This window comes from Jaculus jaculus, chromosome 7 (genome assembly GCF_020740685.1).
Source record: "Jaculus jaculus isolate mJacJac1 chromosome 7, mJacJac1.mat.Y.cur, whole genome shotgun sequence".
Lineage (NCBI taxonomy): Eukaryota > Metazoa > Chordata > Mammalia > Rodentia > Dipodidae > Jaculus > Jaculus jaculus.
In genome coordinates this window covers 152,858,028-152,876,776 of record NC_059108.1, presented here as the reverse complement: position 1 = coordinate 152,876,776, position 18,749 = coordinate 152,858,028, and the positions used below count along the sequence as shown (strand labels likewise).

Genomic DNA, 18,749 nt, shown 5'->3' with positions numbered 1-18,749 from the left:
TTTTAAAGCTTTTATCAATCTAATTGCTTTTTGATAGGATACAGAAATAGGATGAAGATAAGTGTGTGTGTGTGTGTGTACATGCACACTTATTTTTCACTGTCTTTTAAAATGTTTATTATTATTATTAATAACATTTTTCGTGTGGATACATCATGTGTTGATACTGTCTTTTCCCTTGTCCCTGCCCCCATTCCTTTGGGGACACTCCTCAGTGGCGTTGTAGGTATTTCCCATGGGGCTGTGGGTTTTGAATTATGGGAGCAGCAGTCAGTTATTTTCGGGAGGGCGGAATGTCTCTGGGCATGATCTTTCCGCCCCCTCTTCCACAAAATTCCCTGAGCTGTGGTGGATGAGTTTTAAATCTACTTCAGTGGTGAGCTCGTTGGAGCCTGTGGATCCCTGCTTTGGTAGGCGCTGAGTGTCCTCAGGGTCCGTCTCCTCCCCGGCGCTGATGGTCAGGTTCTGCCTGGAGGCAGTGCTCATGCTCGTCTCCCCAGGTCCTCTGCCCTCAGCTGGGCTTGGCTGAAGTGTGAGGGGTGGTTTACCTCCTCTGGTCTCGCCACCTTCTGAAAAAGAAAAAAAGAGAACAGATTCTCCAGGGGAGAGTGAAGTCAGCATAGTTTAACTGGAATAAGCATTGTTAATGTAGGGACAATTTGATGTGTGTAACCATCTTTTAGCCATACTTTAAGTAGCTCTCACAAATCCTTTCTTGTCCCTACAAAGAGATTAGGTGTAGGAATTTGTTTTTTCTTTTCTTTTAAAAAGTATTTTATTTTTATTTATTTATTAGAGAGCAAGAGACAGAATGGGCATACCAGGGCATCTAGACCCTGCAAATTAACTCCAGGCACATGAGCCATCATGTGCATCTGGTTTACGTGGGTTCTGGGGAATCAAACCTTAGGCATTACAGGCAAGTGCCTTAACCACTAAGCCATCTCTCCAGCCTGTCCCCCTCCCCCCTGCTTTTTAATGTTTTTCAAGGTAGGGTCTCTAGCCCAGGCAGAGTTGGAATTCACTGTGTAGTTTCAGGGTGGCCTTGAACTAATCAAAATTTTCCTACCGCTGCCTCCCGAGTGCTGGGATTAAACTCATGCGCCACCATGCCCGGCTGGGTTTTTGTATATTTTACCTTGTATCCTGTGCCTGTGCTCCATTTGCTTATTTGTTCTAGGAGTTTCTTAGGATTTTTTTGTAGTTTCTGTAGAATTTTTTTCTTTGTTCTTTCCTTTTATTTCCTCTCTTCTCCCCTGCCCTTGTCCTCTTACCTGGGTTTCTCTATGTAGCTGTGGCTGGCCTTGAACTTGGACTTCTGCCTCGCTTTCTCAGAGTTGGGTGTAGCGGTGTGCACCGTATGCCCAGGCACGACTACTGTTTGTGACTAAGGACTCCACATGGAACACAAAACCCTTTCTGTCTTACCTGGCTAAGATCATATGTGACCAAGCGGTTACACTGATGCCAAATGGAACGTGATGAAAGTGAATGTCCTTGCCGTTTTCTTTTCTGAGAAAGTTTTCAGTATTTGGCCAAGTACAGTGATATTTATTTCAGATGTTCTGTAGATCCCTTTTATCAGATTAAGACAGCAGAAACTTGACAATTTTTGTTTTTGTTTCTCCTGATGCACCCCAAGCCTCCATAATAGTAAGTGGGATGTCGTGGCACTTCAGTATTGGAATGAATGAGTGTGTCTGTGTCTGTGTCTGTGTGGGTCTAACATGGGCAGGAAGGATGCCTTGGTGTATTTATTGGGTGTAGGGTAGGAAGAAAAAAGATTCAAGGCAGACTGGCTCAGATGTCAGCTTGAATGAAAGAGATGGGATTTCAGTAACGGGGAACAGGGACAACCACAGGGAGCCGGTTTGGGGTTAGTGTCTGCCTCTTCGGCTGAGGCAATGGGGGTACAGGTCTGAGGATCAGGGGAAGGTCTGTTTGAACTTCTTCTGCCCAGGGGAGTGGTAGTGTTGAGATGTGGTGTCTTTTCGGGAAGGCTCTTGTGGCCTGGTTCTGGTCCTGGTTCTGTGTGCAGTAAGTAGTCAGTCGGCCTTTGTCACTCACAGGCTCATTTGGTTCTTTTATGGAAACACCAGACCTTGCTCGCTCTTTGCTTCAGCCTGTTCCTCATGTATTCTAGTTTCTGTTATCAAAGAATACAATGGAATGTTGCCTTCTGTGGCCAATATACATTGGCTTTCACAGTCATTAAGCTTAAGGATGTTTTCTGTTTTGAATTCCTTCTGTATTTTTATATCTTGAAGTTTATGTTTATTTGATGCACATTTAAAATTTAAGCTTATATATTTTAAGTATATAATTATAAAATATCTTTTACATTCTATCTGAAAGTCATTTTTACTTATCTAGTAATGTCTGAATGTAAAAACATACTTTCCAGGCTGGAGAGATGGCTTAGTGTTTAAGGTACTTGCCTGCGAAGCCTAATAACCCAAATTCTATTCCTAGTACTCACACAAAGCCAAATGCACAAAGTGGCACATTTGTCTGGAGGTGCGGAAGTACCAGTTCTCTCTATATCTCTCTTCTGTAGCTCTCTCTGCTTCCAAATAAAGTTTAAAAGTACGCTTTCGATTGGACAAGTGATTGAAAAACATTTCTTAAAATAAAGCCATATCTTAGCAACACGTACTTGTGCTCAAACTTTATCAGTGAGAAATAAGGGAAAACATTAGACTTGTGATGAAAGGTGACGCAGTGATGTTCTTCTTTTAGGTGAGATTGCTAAATACATGGAAACTGTGAAACTACTGGGCTATACTGAAAAACCTCTTTATCAAAATCTACGTGACATCCTTTCGCAAGGACTAAAAGCTATAGGAGGCAAGGATGATGGCAGGCTGGACTTCAGTGCTGTGGAGAATGGAGGGTTGAAGGCAAAATCAGTTTCAAAGGTGAGTGTGGACAGTGGGTGGCTTTGGGCTTCTCGTGACTGAGACCCCATGCATAGTGCTAGTGCAGTAGTCATGATGAGAGCATGCATAGTGCTCGTGCAGTAGTCATGATGAGAGCATGCATAGTGCTAGTGCAGTAGTCATGATGACCCATGCATAGTGCTAGTGCAGTAGTCATGATGAGACCATGCATAGTGCTAGTGCAGTAGTCATGATGAGACCATGCATAGTGCTAGTGCAGTAGTCATGATGAGAGCATGCATAGTGCTCGTGCAGTAGTCATGATGAGACCATGCATAGTGCTAGTGCAGTAGTCATGATGAGACCATGCATAGTGCTCGTGCAGTAGTCATGATGAGACCATGCATAGTGCTCGTGCAGTAGTCATGATGAGACCATGCATAGTGCTCGTGCAGTAGTCATGATGAGACCATGCATAGTGCTCGTGCAGTAGTCATGATGAGACCATGCATAGTGCTAGTGCAGTAGTCATGATGAGACCATGCATAGTGCTCGTGCAGTAGTCATGATGAGAGCATGCATAGTGCTAGTGCAGTAGTCATGATGAGACCATGCATAGTGCTAGTGCAGTAGTCATGATGAGAGCATGCATAGTGCTCGTGCAGTAGTCATGATGAGACCATGCATAGTGCTAGTGCAGTAGTCATGATGAGAGCATGCATAGTGCTAGTGCAGTAGTCATGATGAGACCATGCATAGTGCTAGTGCAGTAGTCATGATGAGAGCATGCATAGTGCTAGTGCAGTAGTCATGATGAGACCATGCATAGTGCTAGTGCAGTAGTCATGATGAGAACATGCATAGTGCTAGTGCAGTAGTCATGGTGAGAGCATGCATAGTGCTAGTGCAGTAGTCATGATGAGAGCATGCATAGTGCTAGTGCAGTAGTCATGATGAGACCATGCATAGTGCTAGTGCAGTAGTCATGATGAGAGCATGCATAGTGCTAGTGCAGTAGTCATGATGAGACCATGCATAGTGCTAGTGCAGTAGTCATGATGAGAACATGCATAGTGCTAGTGCAGTAGTCATGGTGAGAGCATGCATAGTGCTAGTGCAGTAGTCATGATGAGAGCATGCATAGTGCTAGTGCAGTAGTCATGATGAGACCATGCATAGTGCTCGTGCAGTAGTCATGATGAGACCATGCATAGTGCTCGTGCAGTAGTCATGATGAGACCATGCATAGTGCTAGTGCAGTAGTCATGATGAGAGCATGCATAGTGCTAGTGCAGTAGTCATGATGAGACCATGCATAGTGCTCGTGCAGTAGTCATGATGAGACCATGCATAGTGCTCGTGCAGTAGTCATGATGAGACCATGCATAGTGCTTGTGCAGTAGTCATGATGAGAGCATGCATAGTGCTAGTGCAGTAGTCATGGTGAGACCATGCATAGTGCTAGTGCAGTAGTCATGATGAGACCATGCATAGTGCTCGTGCAGTAGTCATGATGAGAGCATGCATAGTGCTCGTGCAGTAGTCATGATGAGAGCATGCATAGTGCTAGTGCAGTAGTCATGATGAGACCATGCATAGTGCTCGTGCAGTAGTCATGATGAGAGCATGCATAGTGCTCGTGCAGTAGTCATGATGAGACCATGCATAGTGCTAGTGCAGTAGTCATGATGAGACCATGCATAGTGCTAGTGCAGTAGTCATGATGAGACCATGCATAGTGCTAGTGCAGTAGTCATGATGAGACCATGCATAGTGCTAGTGCAGTAGTCATGATGAGAGCATGCATAGTGCTAGTGCAGTAGTCATGATGACCCATGCATAGTGCTAGTGCAGTAGTCATGATGAGAGCATGCATAGTGCTCGTGCAGTAGTCATGAGGAGACCATGCATAGTGCTCGTGCAGTAGTCATGATCAGACCATGCATAGTGCTCGTGCAGTAGTCATGATGAGAGCATGCATAGTGCTAGTGCAGTAGTCATGATGAGAGCATGCATAGTGCTCGTGCAGTAGTCATGATGAGACCATGCATAGAGCTACTGCAGTAATCATGATGAGAGCATGCATAGTGCTCGGGCAGTAGTCATGATGAGACCATGCATAGTGCTAGTGCAGTAGTCATGATGAGAGCATGCATAGTGGTAGTGCAGTAGTCATGATGAGAGCATGCATAGTGCTAGTGCAGTAGTCATGATGAGAGCATGCATAGTGCTAGTGCAGTAGTCATGATGAGAGCATGCATAGTGCTAGTGCAGTAGTCATGATGAGAGCATGCATAGTGCTAGTGCAGTAGTCATGATGAGAGCATGCATAGTGCTAGTGCAGTAGTCATGATGAGAGCATGCATAGTGGTAGTGCAGTAGTCATGATGAGAGCATGCATAGTGCTAGTGCAGTAGTCATGATGAGAACATGCATAGTGTTAGTGCAGTAGTCATGATGAGACCATGCATAGTGCTAGTGCAGTAGTCATGATGAGACCATGCATAGTGCTAGTGCAGTAGTCATGATGAGACCATGCATAGTGCTCGTGCAGTAGTCATGATGAGAGCATGCATAGTGCTAGTGCAGTAGTCATGATGAGACCATGCATAGTGCTCGTGCAGTAGTCATGATGAGAGCATGCATAGTGCTAGTGCAGTAGTCATGATGAGAGCATGCATAGTGCTCGTGCAGTAGTCATGATGAGAGCATGCATAGTGCTCGTGCAGTAGTCATGATGAGACCATGCATAGTGCTCGTGCAGTAGTCATGATGAGACCATGCATAGTGCTCGTGCAGTAGTCATGATGAGAGCATGCATAGTGCTAGTGCAGTAGTCATGATGAGACCATGCATAGTGCTCGTGCAGTAGTCATGATGAGACCATGCATAGTGCTCGTGCAGTAGTCATGATGAGAGCATGCATAGTGCTAGTGCAGTAGTCATGATGAGACCATGCATAGTGGCTCGTGCAGTAGTCATGATGAGAGCATGCATAGTGCTAGTGCAGTAGTCATGATGAGACCATGCATAGTGCTCGTGCAGTAGTCATGATGAGAGCCATGCATAGTGCTCGTGCAGTAGTCATGATGAGACCATGCATAGTGCTCGTGCATTAGTCATGATGAGAGCCATGCATAGTGCTCGTGCAGTAGTCATGATGAGACCATGCATAGTGCTCGTGCAGTAGTCATGATGAGACCATGCATAGTGCTAGTGCAGTAGTCATGATGAGAGCCATGCATAGTGCTCGTGCAGTAGTCATGATGAGAGCATGCATAGTGCTAGTGCAGTAGTCATGATGAGACCATGCATAGTGCTCGTGCAGTAGTCATGATGAGAGCATGCATAGTGCTAGTGCAGTAGTCATGATGAGAGCATGCATAGTGCTCGTGCAGTAGTCATGATGAGAGCATGCATAGTGCTCGTGCAGTAGTCATGATGAGACCATGCATAGTGCTAGTGCAGTAGTCATGATGAGAGCATGCATAGTGCTCGTGCAGTAGTCATGATGAGACCATGCATAGTGCTCGTGCAGTAGTCATGATGAGAGCATGCATAGTGCTAGTGCAGTAGTCATGATGAGACCATGCATAGTGCTCGTGCAGTAGTCATGATGAGACCATGCATAGTGCTAGTGCAGTAGTCATGATGAGAGCATGCATAGTGCTAGTGCAGTAGTCATGATGAGACCATGCATAGTGCTAGTGCAGTAGTCATGATGAGACCATGCATAGTGCTAGTGCAGTAGTCATGATGAGACCATGCATAGTGCTAGTGCAGTAGTCATGATGAGACCATGCATAGTGCTAGTGCAGTAGTCATGATGAGAGCATGCATAGTGCTAGTGCAGTAGTCATGATGAGACCATGCATAGTGCTAGTGCAGTAGTCATGATGAGAGCATGCATAGTGCTAGTGCAGTAGTCATGGTGAGACCATGCATAGTGCTCGTGCAGTAGTCATGATGAGACCATGCATAGTGCTTGTGCAGTAGTCATGATGAGACCATGCATAGTGCTAGTGCAGTAGTCATGATGAGACCATGCATAGTGCTAGTGCAGTAGTCATGATGAGAGCATGCATAGTGCTAGTGCAGTAGTCATGATGAGACCATGCATAGTGCTAGTGCAGTAGTCATGATGAGAGCATGCATAGTGCTAGTGCAGTAGTCATGATGAGACCATGCATAGTGCTAGTGCAGTAGTCATGATGAGAGCATGCATAGTGCTAGTGCAGTAGTCATGATGAGACCATGCATAGTGCTCGTGCAGTAGTCATGATGAGACCATGCATAGTGCTCGTGCAGTAGTCATGATGAGACCATGCATAGTGCTAGTGCAGTAGTCATGATGAGACCATGCATAGTGCTAGTGCAGTAGTCATGATGAGACCATGCATAGTGCTAGTGCAGTAGTCATGATGAGACCATGCATAGTGCTCGTGCAGTAGTCATGATGAGACCATGCATAGTGCTAGTGCAGTAGTCATGATGAGAGCATGCATAGTGCTCGTGCAGTAGTCATGATGAGAGCATGCATAGTGCTAGTGCAGTAGTCATGATGAGACCATGCATAGTGCTAGTGCAGTAGTCATGATGAGACCATGCATAGTGCTCGTGCAGTAGTCATGATGAGACCATGCATAGTGCTCGTGCAGTAGTCATGATGAGAGCATGCATAGTGCTAGTGCAGTAGTCATGATGAGACCATGCATAGTGCTCGTGCAGTAGTCATGATGAGACCATGCATAGTGCTAGTGCAGTAGTCATGATGAGACCATGCATAGTGCTAGTGCAGTAGTCATGATGAGAGCATGCATAGTGCTAGTGCAGTAGTCATGATGAGACCATGCATAGTGCTCGTGCAGTAGTCATGATGAGAGCCATGCATAGTGCTAGTGCAGTAGTCATGATGAGACCATGCATAGTGCTAGTGCAGTAGTCATGATGAGAGCCATGCATAGTGCTAGTGCAGTAGTCATGATGAGACCATGCATAGTGCTCGTGCAGTAGTCATGATGAGACCATGCATAGTGCTAGTGCAGTAGTCATGATGAGAGCCATGCATAGTGCTCGTGCAGTAGTCATGATGAGAGCCATGCATAGTGCTAGTGCAGTAGTCATGATGAGACCATGCATAGTGCTAGTGCAGTAGTCATGATGAGACCATGCATAGTGCTCGTGCAGTAGTCATGATGAGGACCATGCATAGTGCTCGTGCAGTAGTCATGATGAGAGCATGCATAGTGCTAGTGCAGTAGTCATGATGAGACCATGCATAGTGCTCGTGCAGTAGTCATGATGAGACCATGCATAGTGCTCGTGCAGTAGTCATGATGAGACCATGCATAGTGCTAGTGCAGTAGTCATGATGAGACCATGCATAGTGCTAGTGCAGTAGTCATGATGAGACCATGCATAGTGCTCGTGCAGTAGTCATGATGAGACCATGCATAGTGCTAGTGCAGTAGTCATGATGAGAGCATGCATAGTGCTCGTGCAGTAGTCATGATGAGACCATGCATAGTGCTCGTGCAGTAGTCATGATGAGACCATGCATAGTGCTAGTGCAGTAGTCATGATGAGAGCATGCATAGTGCTCGTGCAGTAGTCATGATGAGACCATGCATAGTGCTCGGGCAGTAGTCATGATGAGAGCATGCATAGTGCTAGTGCAGTAGTCATGATGAGAGCATGCATAGTGCTAGTGCAGTAGTCATGATGAGACCATGCATAGTGCTAGTGCAGTAGTCATGATGAGACCATGCATAGTGCTAGTGCAGTAGTCATGATGAGAGCATGCATAGTGCTCGTGCAGTAGTCATGATGAGAGCATGCATAGTGCTAGTGCAGTAGTCATGATGAGACCATGCATAGTGCTAGTGCAGTAGTCATGATGAGACCATGCATAGTGCTCGTGCAGTAGTCATGATGAGACCATGCATAGTGCTAGTGCAGTAGTCATGATGAGACCATGCATAGTGCTAGTGCAGTAGTCATGATGAGACCATGCATAGTGCTCGTGCAGTAGTCATGATGTCCCATGCATAGTGCTAGTGCAGTAGTCATGATGAGAGCATGCATAGTGCTAGTGCAGTAGTCATGATGAGACCATGCATAGTGCTAGTGCAGTAGTCATGATGAGACCATGCATAGTGCTCGTGCAGTAGTCATGATGAGAGCATGCATAGTGCTAGTGCAGTAGTCATGATGAGACCATGCATAGTGCTCGTGCAGTAGTCATGATGAGACCATGCATAGTGCTCGTGCAGTAGTCATGATGACCCCATGCATAGTGCTCGTGCAGTAGTCATGATGAGACCATGCATAGTGCTCGTGCAGTAGTCATGATGAGAGCATGCATAGTGCTAGTGCAGTAGTCATGATGACCCCATGCATAGTGCTCGTGCAGTAGTCATGATGAGACCATGCATAGTGCTCGTGCAGTAGTCATGGTGAGACCATGCATAGTGCTCGTGCAGTAGTCATGATGAGACCATGCATAGTGCTCGTGCAGTAGTCATGGTGAGACCATGCATAGTGCTTGTGCAGTAGTCATGATGAGACCATGCATAGTGCTAGTGCAGTAGTCATGATGAGACCATGCATAGTGCTCGTGCAGTAGTCATGATGAGACCATGCATAGTGCTCGTGCAGTAGTCATGATGAGACCATGCATAGTGCTAGTGCAGTAGTCATGATGAGAACATGCATAGTGCTCGTGCAGTAGTCATGATGAGAGCATGCATAGTGCTAGTGCAGTAGTCATGATGAGACCATGCATAGTGCTAGTGCAGGAGTCATGATGAGACCATGCATAGTGCTCGTGCAGTAGTCATGATGAGACCATGCATAGTGCTAGTGCAGTAGTCATGATGAGACCATGCATAGTGCTCGTGCAGTAGTCATGATGAGACCATGCATAGTGCTAGTGCAGTAGTCATGATGAGACCATGCATAGTGCTCGTGCAGTAGTCATGATGAGACCATGCATAGTGCTCGTGCAGTAGTCATGATGAGACCATGCATAGTGCTCGTGCAGTAGTCATGATGAGACCATGCATAGTGCTAGTGCAGTAGTCATGATGAGACCATGCATAGTGCTCGTGCAGTAGTCATGATGAGACCATGCATAGTGCTAGTGCAGTAGTCATGATGAGAGCATGCATAGTGGTAGTGCAGTAGTCATGATGAGAGCATGCATAGTGCTCGTGCAGTAGTCATGATGAGACCATGCATAGTGCTCGGGCAGTAGTCATGATGAGAGCATGCATAGTGCTAGTGCAGTAGTCATGATGAGAGCATGCATAGTGCTAGTGCAGTAGTCATGATGAGACCATGCATAGTGCTCGTGCAGTAGTCATGATGAGACCATGCATAGTGCTAGTGCAGTAGTCATGATGAGACCATGCATAGTGCTAGTGCAGTAGTCATGATGAGAGCATGCATAGTGCTCGTGCAGTAGTCATGATGAGAACATGCATAGTGCTAGTGCAGTAGTCATGATGAGAACATGCATAGTGCTCGTGCAGTAGTCATGATGAGAACATGCATAGTGCTAGTGCAGTAGTCATGATGAGAACATGCATAGTGCTAGTGCAGTAGTCATGATGAGAACATGCATAGTGCTAGTGCAGTAGTCATGATGAGACCATGCATAGTGCTAGTGCAGTAGTCATGATGAGAACATGCATAGTGCTAGTGCAGTAGTCATGATGAGACCATGCATAGTGCTCGTGCAGTAGTCATGATGAGACCATGCATAGTGCTAGTGCAGTAGTCATGATGAGACCATGCATAGTGCTAGTGCAGTAGTCATGATGAGACCATGCATAGTGCTCGTGCAGTAGTCATGATGAGAGCATGCATAGTGCTCGTGCAGTAGTCATGATGAGAGCATGCATAGTGCTCGTGCAGTAGTCATGATGAGACCATGCATAGTGCTAGTGCAGTAGTCATGATGAGACCATGCATAGTGCTCGTGCAGTAGTCATGATGAGACCATGCATAGTGCTCGTGCAGTAGTCATGATGAGAGCATGCATAGTGCTCGTGCAGTAGTCATGATGAGAGCACGCATAGTGCTAGTGCAGTAGTCATGATGAGAGCATGCATAGTGCTCGTGCAGTAGTCATGATGAGAGCATGCATAGTGCTAGTGCAGTAGTCATGATGAGACCATGCATAGTGCTAGTGCAGTAGTCATGATGAGACCATGCATAGTGCTCGTGCAGTAGTCATGATGAGACCATGCATAGTGGCCTCGTGCAGTAGTCATGATGAGAGCCATGCATAGTGCTCGTGCAGTAGTCATGATGAGAGCATGCATAGTGCTAGTGCAGTAGTCATGATGAGACATGCATAGTGCTAGTGCAGTAGTCATGATGAGACCATGCATAGTGCTCGTGCAGTAGTCATGATGAGACCATGCATAGTGCTCGTGCAGTAGTCATGATGAGACCATGCATAGTGCTAGTGCAGTAGTCATGATGAGACCATGCATAGTGCTAGTGCAGTAGTCATGATGAGACCATGCATAGTGCTAGTGCAGTAGTCATGATGAGACCATGCATAGTGCTCGTGCAGTAGTCATGATGAGAGCATGCATAGTGCTCGTGCAGTAGTCATGATGAGACCATGCATAGTGCTCGTGCAGTAGTCATGATGAGAGCCATGCATAGTGCTCGTGCAGTAGTCATGATGAGAGCCATGCATAGTGCTCGTGCAGTAGTCATGATGAGACCATGCATAGTGCTCGTGCAGTAGTCATGATGAGACCATGCATAGTGCTCGTGCAGTAGTCATGATGAGAGCATGCATAGTGCTAGTGCAGTAGTCATGATGAGAGCATGCATAGTGCTAGTGCAGTAGTCATGATGAGACCATGCATAGTGCTCGTGCAGTAGTCATGATGAGACCATGCATAGTGCTCGTGCAGTAGTCATGATGAGACCATGCATAGTGCTCGTGCAGTAGTCATGATGAGAGCATGCATAGTGGCTAGTGCAGTAGTCATGATGAGACCATGCATAGTGCTAGTGCAGTAGTCATGATGAGACCATGCATAGTGCTAGTGCAGTAGTCATGATGAGACCATTGCATAGTGCTCGTGCAGTAGTCATGATGAGACCATGCATAGTGCTCGTGCAGTAGTCATGATGAGACCATGCATAGTGCTCGTTGCAGTAGTCATGATGAGAGCATGCATAGTGCTAGTGCAGTAGTCATGATGAGACCATGCATAGTGCTCGTGCAGTAGTCATGATGAGACCATGCATAGTGCTCGTGCAGTAGTCATGATGAGAGCATGCATAGTGCTAGTGCAGTAGTCATGATGAGACCATGCATAGTGCTCGTGCAGTAGTCATGATGAGAGCATGCATAGTGCTAGTGCAGTAGTCATGATGAGACCATGCATAGTGCTAGTGCAGTAGTCATGATGAGAGCATGCATAGTGCTAGTGCAGTAGTCATGATGAGAGCATGCATAGTGCTCGTGCAGTAGTCATGATGAGAGCATGCATAGTGCTAGTGCAGTAGTCATGATGAGACCATGCATAGTGCTCGTGCAGTAGTCATGATGAGACCATGCATAGTGCTCGTGCAGTAGTCATGATGAGACCATGCATAGTGCTAGTGCAGTAGTCATGATGAGACCATGCATAGTGCTAGTGCAGTAGTCATGATGAGACCATGCATAGTGCTAGTGCAGTAGTCATGATGAGAGCATGCATAGTGCTAGTGCAGTAGTCATGATGAGACCATGCATAGTGCTAGTGCAGTAGTCATGATGAGACCATGCATAGTGCTCGTGCAGTAGTCATGATGAGACCATGCATAGTGCTAGTGCAGTAGTCATGATGAGAGCCATGCATAGTGCTCGTGCAGTAGTCATGATGAGAGCATGCATAGTGCTAGTGCAGTAGTCATGATGAGAGCATGCATAGTGCTAGTGCAGTAGTCATGATGAGACCATGCATAGTGCTAGTGCAGTAGTCATGATGAGACCATGCATAGTGCTAGTGCAGTAGTCATGATGAGACCATGCATAGTGCTAGTGCAGTAGTCATGATGAGACCATGCATAGTGCTAGTGCAGTAGTCATGATGAGACCATGCATAGTGCTAGTGCAGTAGTCATGATGAGACCATGCATAGTGCTCGTGCAGTAGTCATGATGAGAGCCATGCATAGTGCTAGTGCAGTAGTCATGATGAGACCATGCATAGTGCTAGTGCAGTAGTCATGATGAGACCATGCATAGTGCTCGTGCAGTAGTCATGATGAGACCATGCATAGTGCTAGTGCAGTAGTCATGATGAGACCATGCATAGTGCTAGTGCAGTAGTCATGATGAGAGCCATGCATAGTGCTAGTGCAGTAGTCATGATGAGACCATGCATAGTGCTCGTGCAGTAGTCATGATGAGACCATGCATAGTGCTAGTGCAGTAGTCATGATGAGACCATGCATAGTGCTAGTGCAGTAGTCATGATGAGAGCCATGCATAGTGCTAGTGCAGTAGTCATGATGAGACCATGCATAGTGCTAGTGCAGTAGTCATGATGAGACCATGCATAGTGCTAGTGCAGTAGTCATGATGAGAGCCATGCATAGTGCTAGTGCAGTAGTCATGATGAGACCATGCATAGTGCTAGTGCAGTAGTCATGATGAGAGCATGCATAGTGCTAGTTGCAGTAGTCATGATGAGAGCATGCATAGTGCTCGTGCAGTAGTCATGATGAGACCATGCATAGTGCTCGTGCAGTAGTCATGATGAGACCATTCATAGTGCTCGTGCAGTTGTCATGATGAGGACCATGCATAGTGCTAGTGCAGTAGTCATGATGAGACCATGCATTAGTGCTCGTGCAGTAGTCCATGATGAGAGCATGCATAGTGCTAGTGCAGTAGTCATGATGAGAAGCATGCATAGTCTAGTGCAGTAGTCATGATGAGAGCATGCATAGTGCTCGTGCAGTAGTCATGATGAGACCATGGCATAGTGCTAGTGCAGTAGTCATGATGAGAGCCATGCATAGTGCCTAGTGCAGTAGTCATGATGAGAGCATGCATAGTGCTAGTGCAGTAGTCATGAAGAGAAGCATTGCATAGTGCTAGTGCAGTAGTCATGATGAGAGACCATGCATAGGGGCTTAGTGCAGTTAGTCATGATGAGACCATGCATAGTGCTACGTGCAGTAGTCATGATGTAGGACCATGCATAGGTGCTTAGTGCAGTAGTTCATGGATGAGGCCCATGCATAGTGCTAGTGCAGTAGTCATGATGAGACCATGCATAGTGCTAGTGCAGTAGTCATGATGAGAGCATGCATAGTGCTCGTGCAGTAGTCATGATGAGACCATGCATAGTGCTCGTGCAGTAGTCATGATGAGAGCATGCATAGTGCTCGTGCAGTAGTCATGATGAGAGCCATGCATAGTGCTAGTGCAGTAGTCATGATGAGACCATGCATAGTGCTCGTGCAGTAGTCATGATGAGACCATGCATAGTGCTCGTGCAGTAGTCATGATGAGAGCATGCATAGTGCTCGTGCAGTAGTCATGATGAGACCATGCATAGTGCTAGTGCAGTAGTCATGATGAGACCATGCATAGTGCTCGTGCAGTAGTCATGATGAGACCATGCATAGTGCTCGTGCAGTAGTCATGATGAGAGCATGCATAGTGCTCGTGCAGTAGTCATGATGAGACCATGCATAGTGCTCGTGCAGTAGTCATGATGAGACCATGCATAGTGCTCGTGCAGTAGTCATGATGAGACCATGCATAGTGCTAGTGCAGTAGTCATGATGAGACCATGCATAGTGCTCGTGCAGTAGTCATGATGAGACCATGCATAGTGCTCGTGCAGTAGTCATGATGAGACCATGCATAGTGCTAGTGCAGTAGTCATGATGAGACCATGCATAGTGCTAGTGCAGTAGTCATGATGAGACCATGCATAGTGCTAGTGCAGTAGTCATGATGAGACCATGCATAGTGCTCGTGCAGTAGTCATGATGAGACCATGCATAGTGCTCGTGCAGTAGTCATGATGAGACCATGCATAGTGCTAGTGCAGTAGTCATGATGAGAGCCATGCATAGTGCTAGTGCAGTAGTCATGATGAGACCATGCATAGTGCTAGTGCAGTAGTCATGATGAGACCATGCATAGTGCTCGTGCAGTAGTCATGATGAGAGCATGCATAGTGCTAGTGCAGTAGTCATGGTGACCCCATGCATAGTGCTAGTGCAGTAGTCATGATGAGAGCATGCATAGTGCTAGTGCAGTAGTCATGATGAGAGCATGCATAGTGCTAGTGCAGTAGTCATGATGAGACCATGCATAGTGCTCGTGCAGTAGTCATGATGAGACCATGCATAGTGCTCGTGCAGTAGTCATGATGAGAGCATGCATAGTGCTCGTGCAGTAGTCATGATGAGACCATGCATAGTGCTAGTGCAGTAGTCATGATGAGACCATGCATAGTGCTAGTGCAGTAGTCATGATGAGACCATGCATAGTGCTCGTGCAGTAGTCATGATGAGACCATGCATAGTGCTAGTGCAGTAGTCATGATGAGACCATGCATAGTGCTAGTGCAGTAGTCATGATGAGACCATGCATAGTGCTCGTGCAGTAGTCATGATGAGAGCATGCATAGTGCTAGTGCAGTAGTCATGATGAGACCATGCATAGTGCTAGTGCAGTAGTCATGATGAGACCATGCATAGTGCTAGTGCAGTAGTCATGATGAGACCATGCATAGTGCTCGTGCAGTAGTCATGATGAGAGCATGCATAGTGCTAGTGCAGTAGTCATGATGAGACCATGCATAGTGCTAGTGCAGTAGTCATGATGAGAGCATGCATAGTGCTCGTGCAGTAGTCATGATGAGACCATGCATAGTGCTAGTGCAGTAGTCATGATGAGACCATGCATAGTGCTAGTGCAGTAGTCATGATGAGAGCATGCATAGTGCTAGTGCAGTAGTCATGATGAGACCATGCATAGTGCTAGTGCAGTAGTCATGATGAGACCATGCATAGTGCTCGTGCAGTAGTCATGATGAGACCATGCATAGTGCTAGTGCAGTAGTCATGATGAGAGCATGCATAGTGCTCGTGCAGTAGTCATGATGAGAGCATGCATAGTGCTAGTGCAGTAGTCATGATGAGACCATGCATAGTGCTAGTGCAGTAGTCATGATGAGACCATGCATAGTGCTAGTGCAGTAGTCATGATGAGAGCATGCATAGTGCTCGTGCAGTAGTCATGATGAGAGCATGCATAGTGCTAGTGCAGTAGTCATGGTGAGAGCATGCATAGTGCTAGTGCAGTAGTCATGATGACCCCATGCATAGTGCTAGTGCAGTAGTCATGATGAGACCATGCATAGTGCTAGTGCAGTAGTCATGATGAGACCATGCATAGTGCTAGTGCAGTAGTCATGATGACCCATGCATAGTGCTAGTGCAGTAGTCATGATGAGACCATGCATAGTGCTAGTGCAGTAGTCATGATGACCCCATGCATAGTGCTAGTGCAGTAGTCATGATGAGACCATGCATAGTGCTCGTGCAGTAGTCATGATGAGACCATGCATAGTGCTCGTGCAGTAGTCATGATGAGACCATGCATAGTGCTCGTGCAGTAGTCATGATGAGACCATGCATAGTGCTAGTGCAGTAGTCATGATGAGACCATGCATAGTGCTAGTGCAGTAGTCATGATGAGAGCATGCATAGTGCTAGTGCAGTAGTCATGGTGAGAGCATGCATAGTGCTCGTGCAGTAGTCATGGTGAGACCATGCATAGTGCTCGTGCAGTAGTCATGATGAGAGCATGCATAGTGCTAGTGCAGTAGTCATGGTGAGAGCATGCATAGTGCTAGTGCAGTAGTCATGATGAGAGCATGCATAGTGCTAGTGCAGTAGTCATGATGAGACCATGCATAGTGCTAGTGCAGTAGTCATGATGAGAGCATGCATAGTGCTCGTGCAGTAGTCATGATGAGACCATGCATAGTGCTAGTGCAGTAGTCATGATGAGACCATGCATAGTGCTCGTGCAGTAGTCATGATGAGACCATGCATAGTGCTAGTGCAGTAGTCATGATGAGAGCATGCATAGTGCTCGTGCAGTAGTCATGGTGAGACCATGCATAGTGCTCGTGCAGTAGTCATGGTGAGACCATGCATAGTGCTCGTGCAGTAGTCATGGTGAGACCATGCATAGTGCTCGTGCAGTAGTCATGATGAGACCATGCATAGTGCTAGTGCAGTAGTCATGGTGAGACCATGCATAGTGCTCGTGCAGTAGTCATGGTGAGACCATGCATAGTGCTCGTGCAGTAGTCATGGTGAGACCATGCATAGTGCTCGTGCAGTAGTCATGATGAGAGCATGCATAGTGCTAGTGCAGTAGTCATGGTGAGAGCATGCATAGTGCTAGTGCAGTAGTCATGATGAGACCATGCATAGTGCTCGTGCAGTAGTCATGATGAGAGCATGCATAGTGCTAGTGCAGTAGTCATGATGAGACCATGCATAGTGCTAGTGCAGTAGTCATGATGAGACCATGCATAGTGCTCGTGCAGTAGTCATGATGAGAGCATGCATAGTGCTAGTGCATAGTCATGATGAGACCATGCATAGTGCTCGGGCAGTAGTCATGATGAGAGCATGCATAGTGCTAGTGCAGTAGTCATGATGAGACCATGCATAGTGCTAGTGCAGTAGTCATGATGAGAGCATGCATAGTGGTAGTGCAGTAGTCATGATGAGACCATGCATAGTGCTCGTGCAGTAGTCATGATGTCCCATGCATAGTGCTAGTGCAGTAGTCATGATGAGACCATGCATAGTGCTAGTGCAGTAGTCATGATGAGAGCATGCATAGTGCTCGTGCAGTAGTCATGATGAGAACATGCATAGTGCTAGTGCAGTAGTCATGATGAGAACATGCATAGTGTTAGTGCAGTAGTCATGATGAGACCATGCATAGTGCTAGTGCAGTAGTCATGATGAGAACATGCATAGTGTTAGTGCAGTAGTCATGATGAGAACATGCATAGTGCTAGTGCAGTAGTCATGATGAGAACATGCATAGTGCTCGTGCAGTAGTCATGATGAGACCATGCATAGTGCTCGTGCAGTAGTCATGATGACCCATGCATAGTGCTAGTGCAGTAGTCATGATGAGACCATGCATAGTGCTCGTGCAGTAGTCATGATGAGACCATGCATAGTGCTCGTGCAGTAGTCATGATGAGAGCATGCATAGTGCTCGTGCAGTAGTCATGATGAGAGCATGCATAGTGCTAGTGCAGTAGTCATGATGAGAGCATGCATAGTGCTCGTGCAGTAGTCATGATGAGACCATGCATAGTGCTCGTGCAGTAGTCATGATGAGAGCATGCATAGTGCTAGTGCAGTAGTCATGATGAGAGCATGCATAGTGCTCGTGCAGTAGTCATGATGAGAGCATGCATAGTGCTAGTGCAGTAGTCATGATGAGAGCATGCATAGTGCTCGTGCAGTAGTCATGATGAGACCATGCATAGTGCTAGTGCAGTAGTCATGATGAGACCATGCATAGTGCTAGTGCAGTAGTCATGATGAGACCATGCATAGTGCTAGTGCAGTAGTCATGATGACCCCATGCATAGTGCTAGTGCAGTAGTCATGATGAGACCATGCATAGTGCTAGTGCAGTAGTCATGATGAGACCATGCATAGTGCTAGTGCAGTAGTCATGATGACCCCATGCATAGTGCTAGTGCAGTAGTCATGATGAGACCATGCATAGTGCTCGTGCAGTAGTCATGATGAGACCATGCATAGTGCTCGTGCAGTAGTCATGATG

The 18,749-nt window shown here is 46.4% G+C and overlaps 1 protein-coding gene across 4 annotated transcripts in view; it reads left to right on the top strand.

Moving 5' to 3' along the window:
• The window catches only part of Vrk1 (VRK serine/threonine kinase 1), a 116,753-nt gene that overhangs the window by 76,948 nt on the left and 21,056 nt on the right, over positions 1-18,749 (top strand). For all 4 annotated transcript variants that reach the window (XM_045155467.1, XM_045155468.1, XM_045155470.1 and 1 more), the window contains exon 11: positions 2,740-2,918. In XM_045155467.1, coding sequence (XP_045011402.1) covers positions 2,740-2,918 — 179 coding nt within the window. The remainder of the gene's footprint in view (positions 1-2,739; positions 2,919-18,749) is intronic.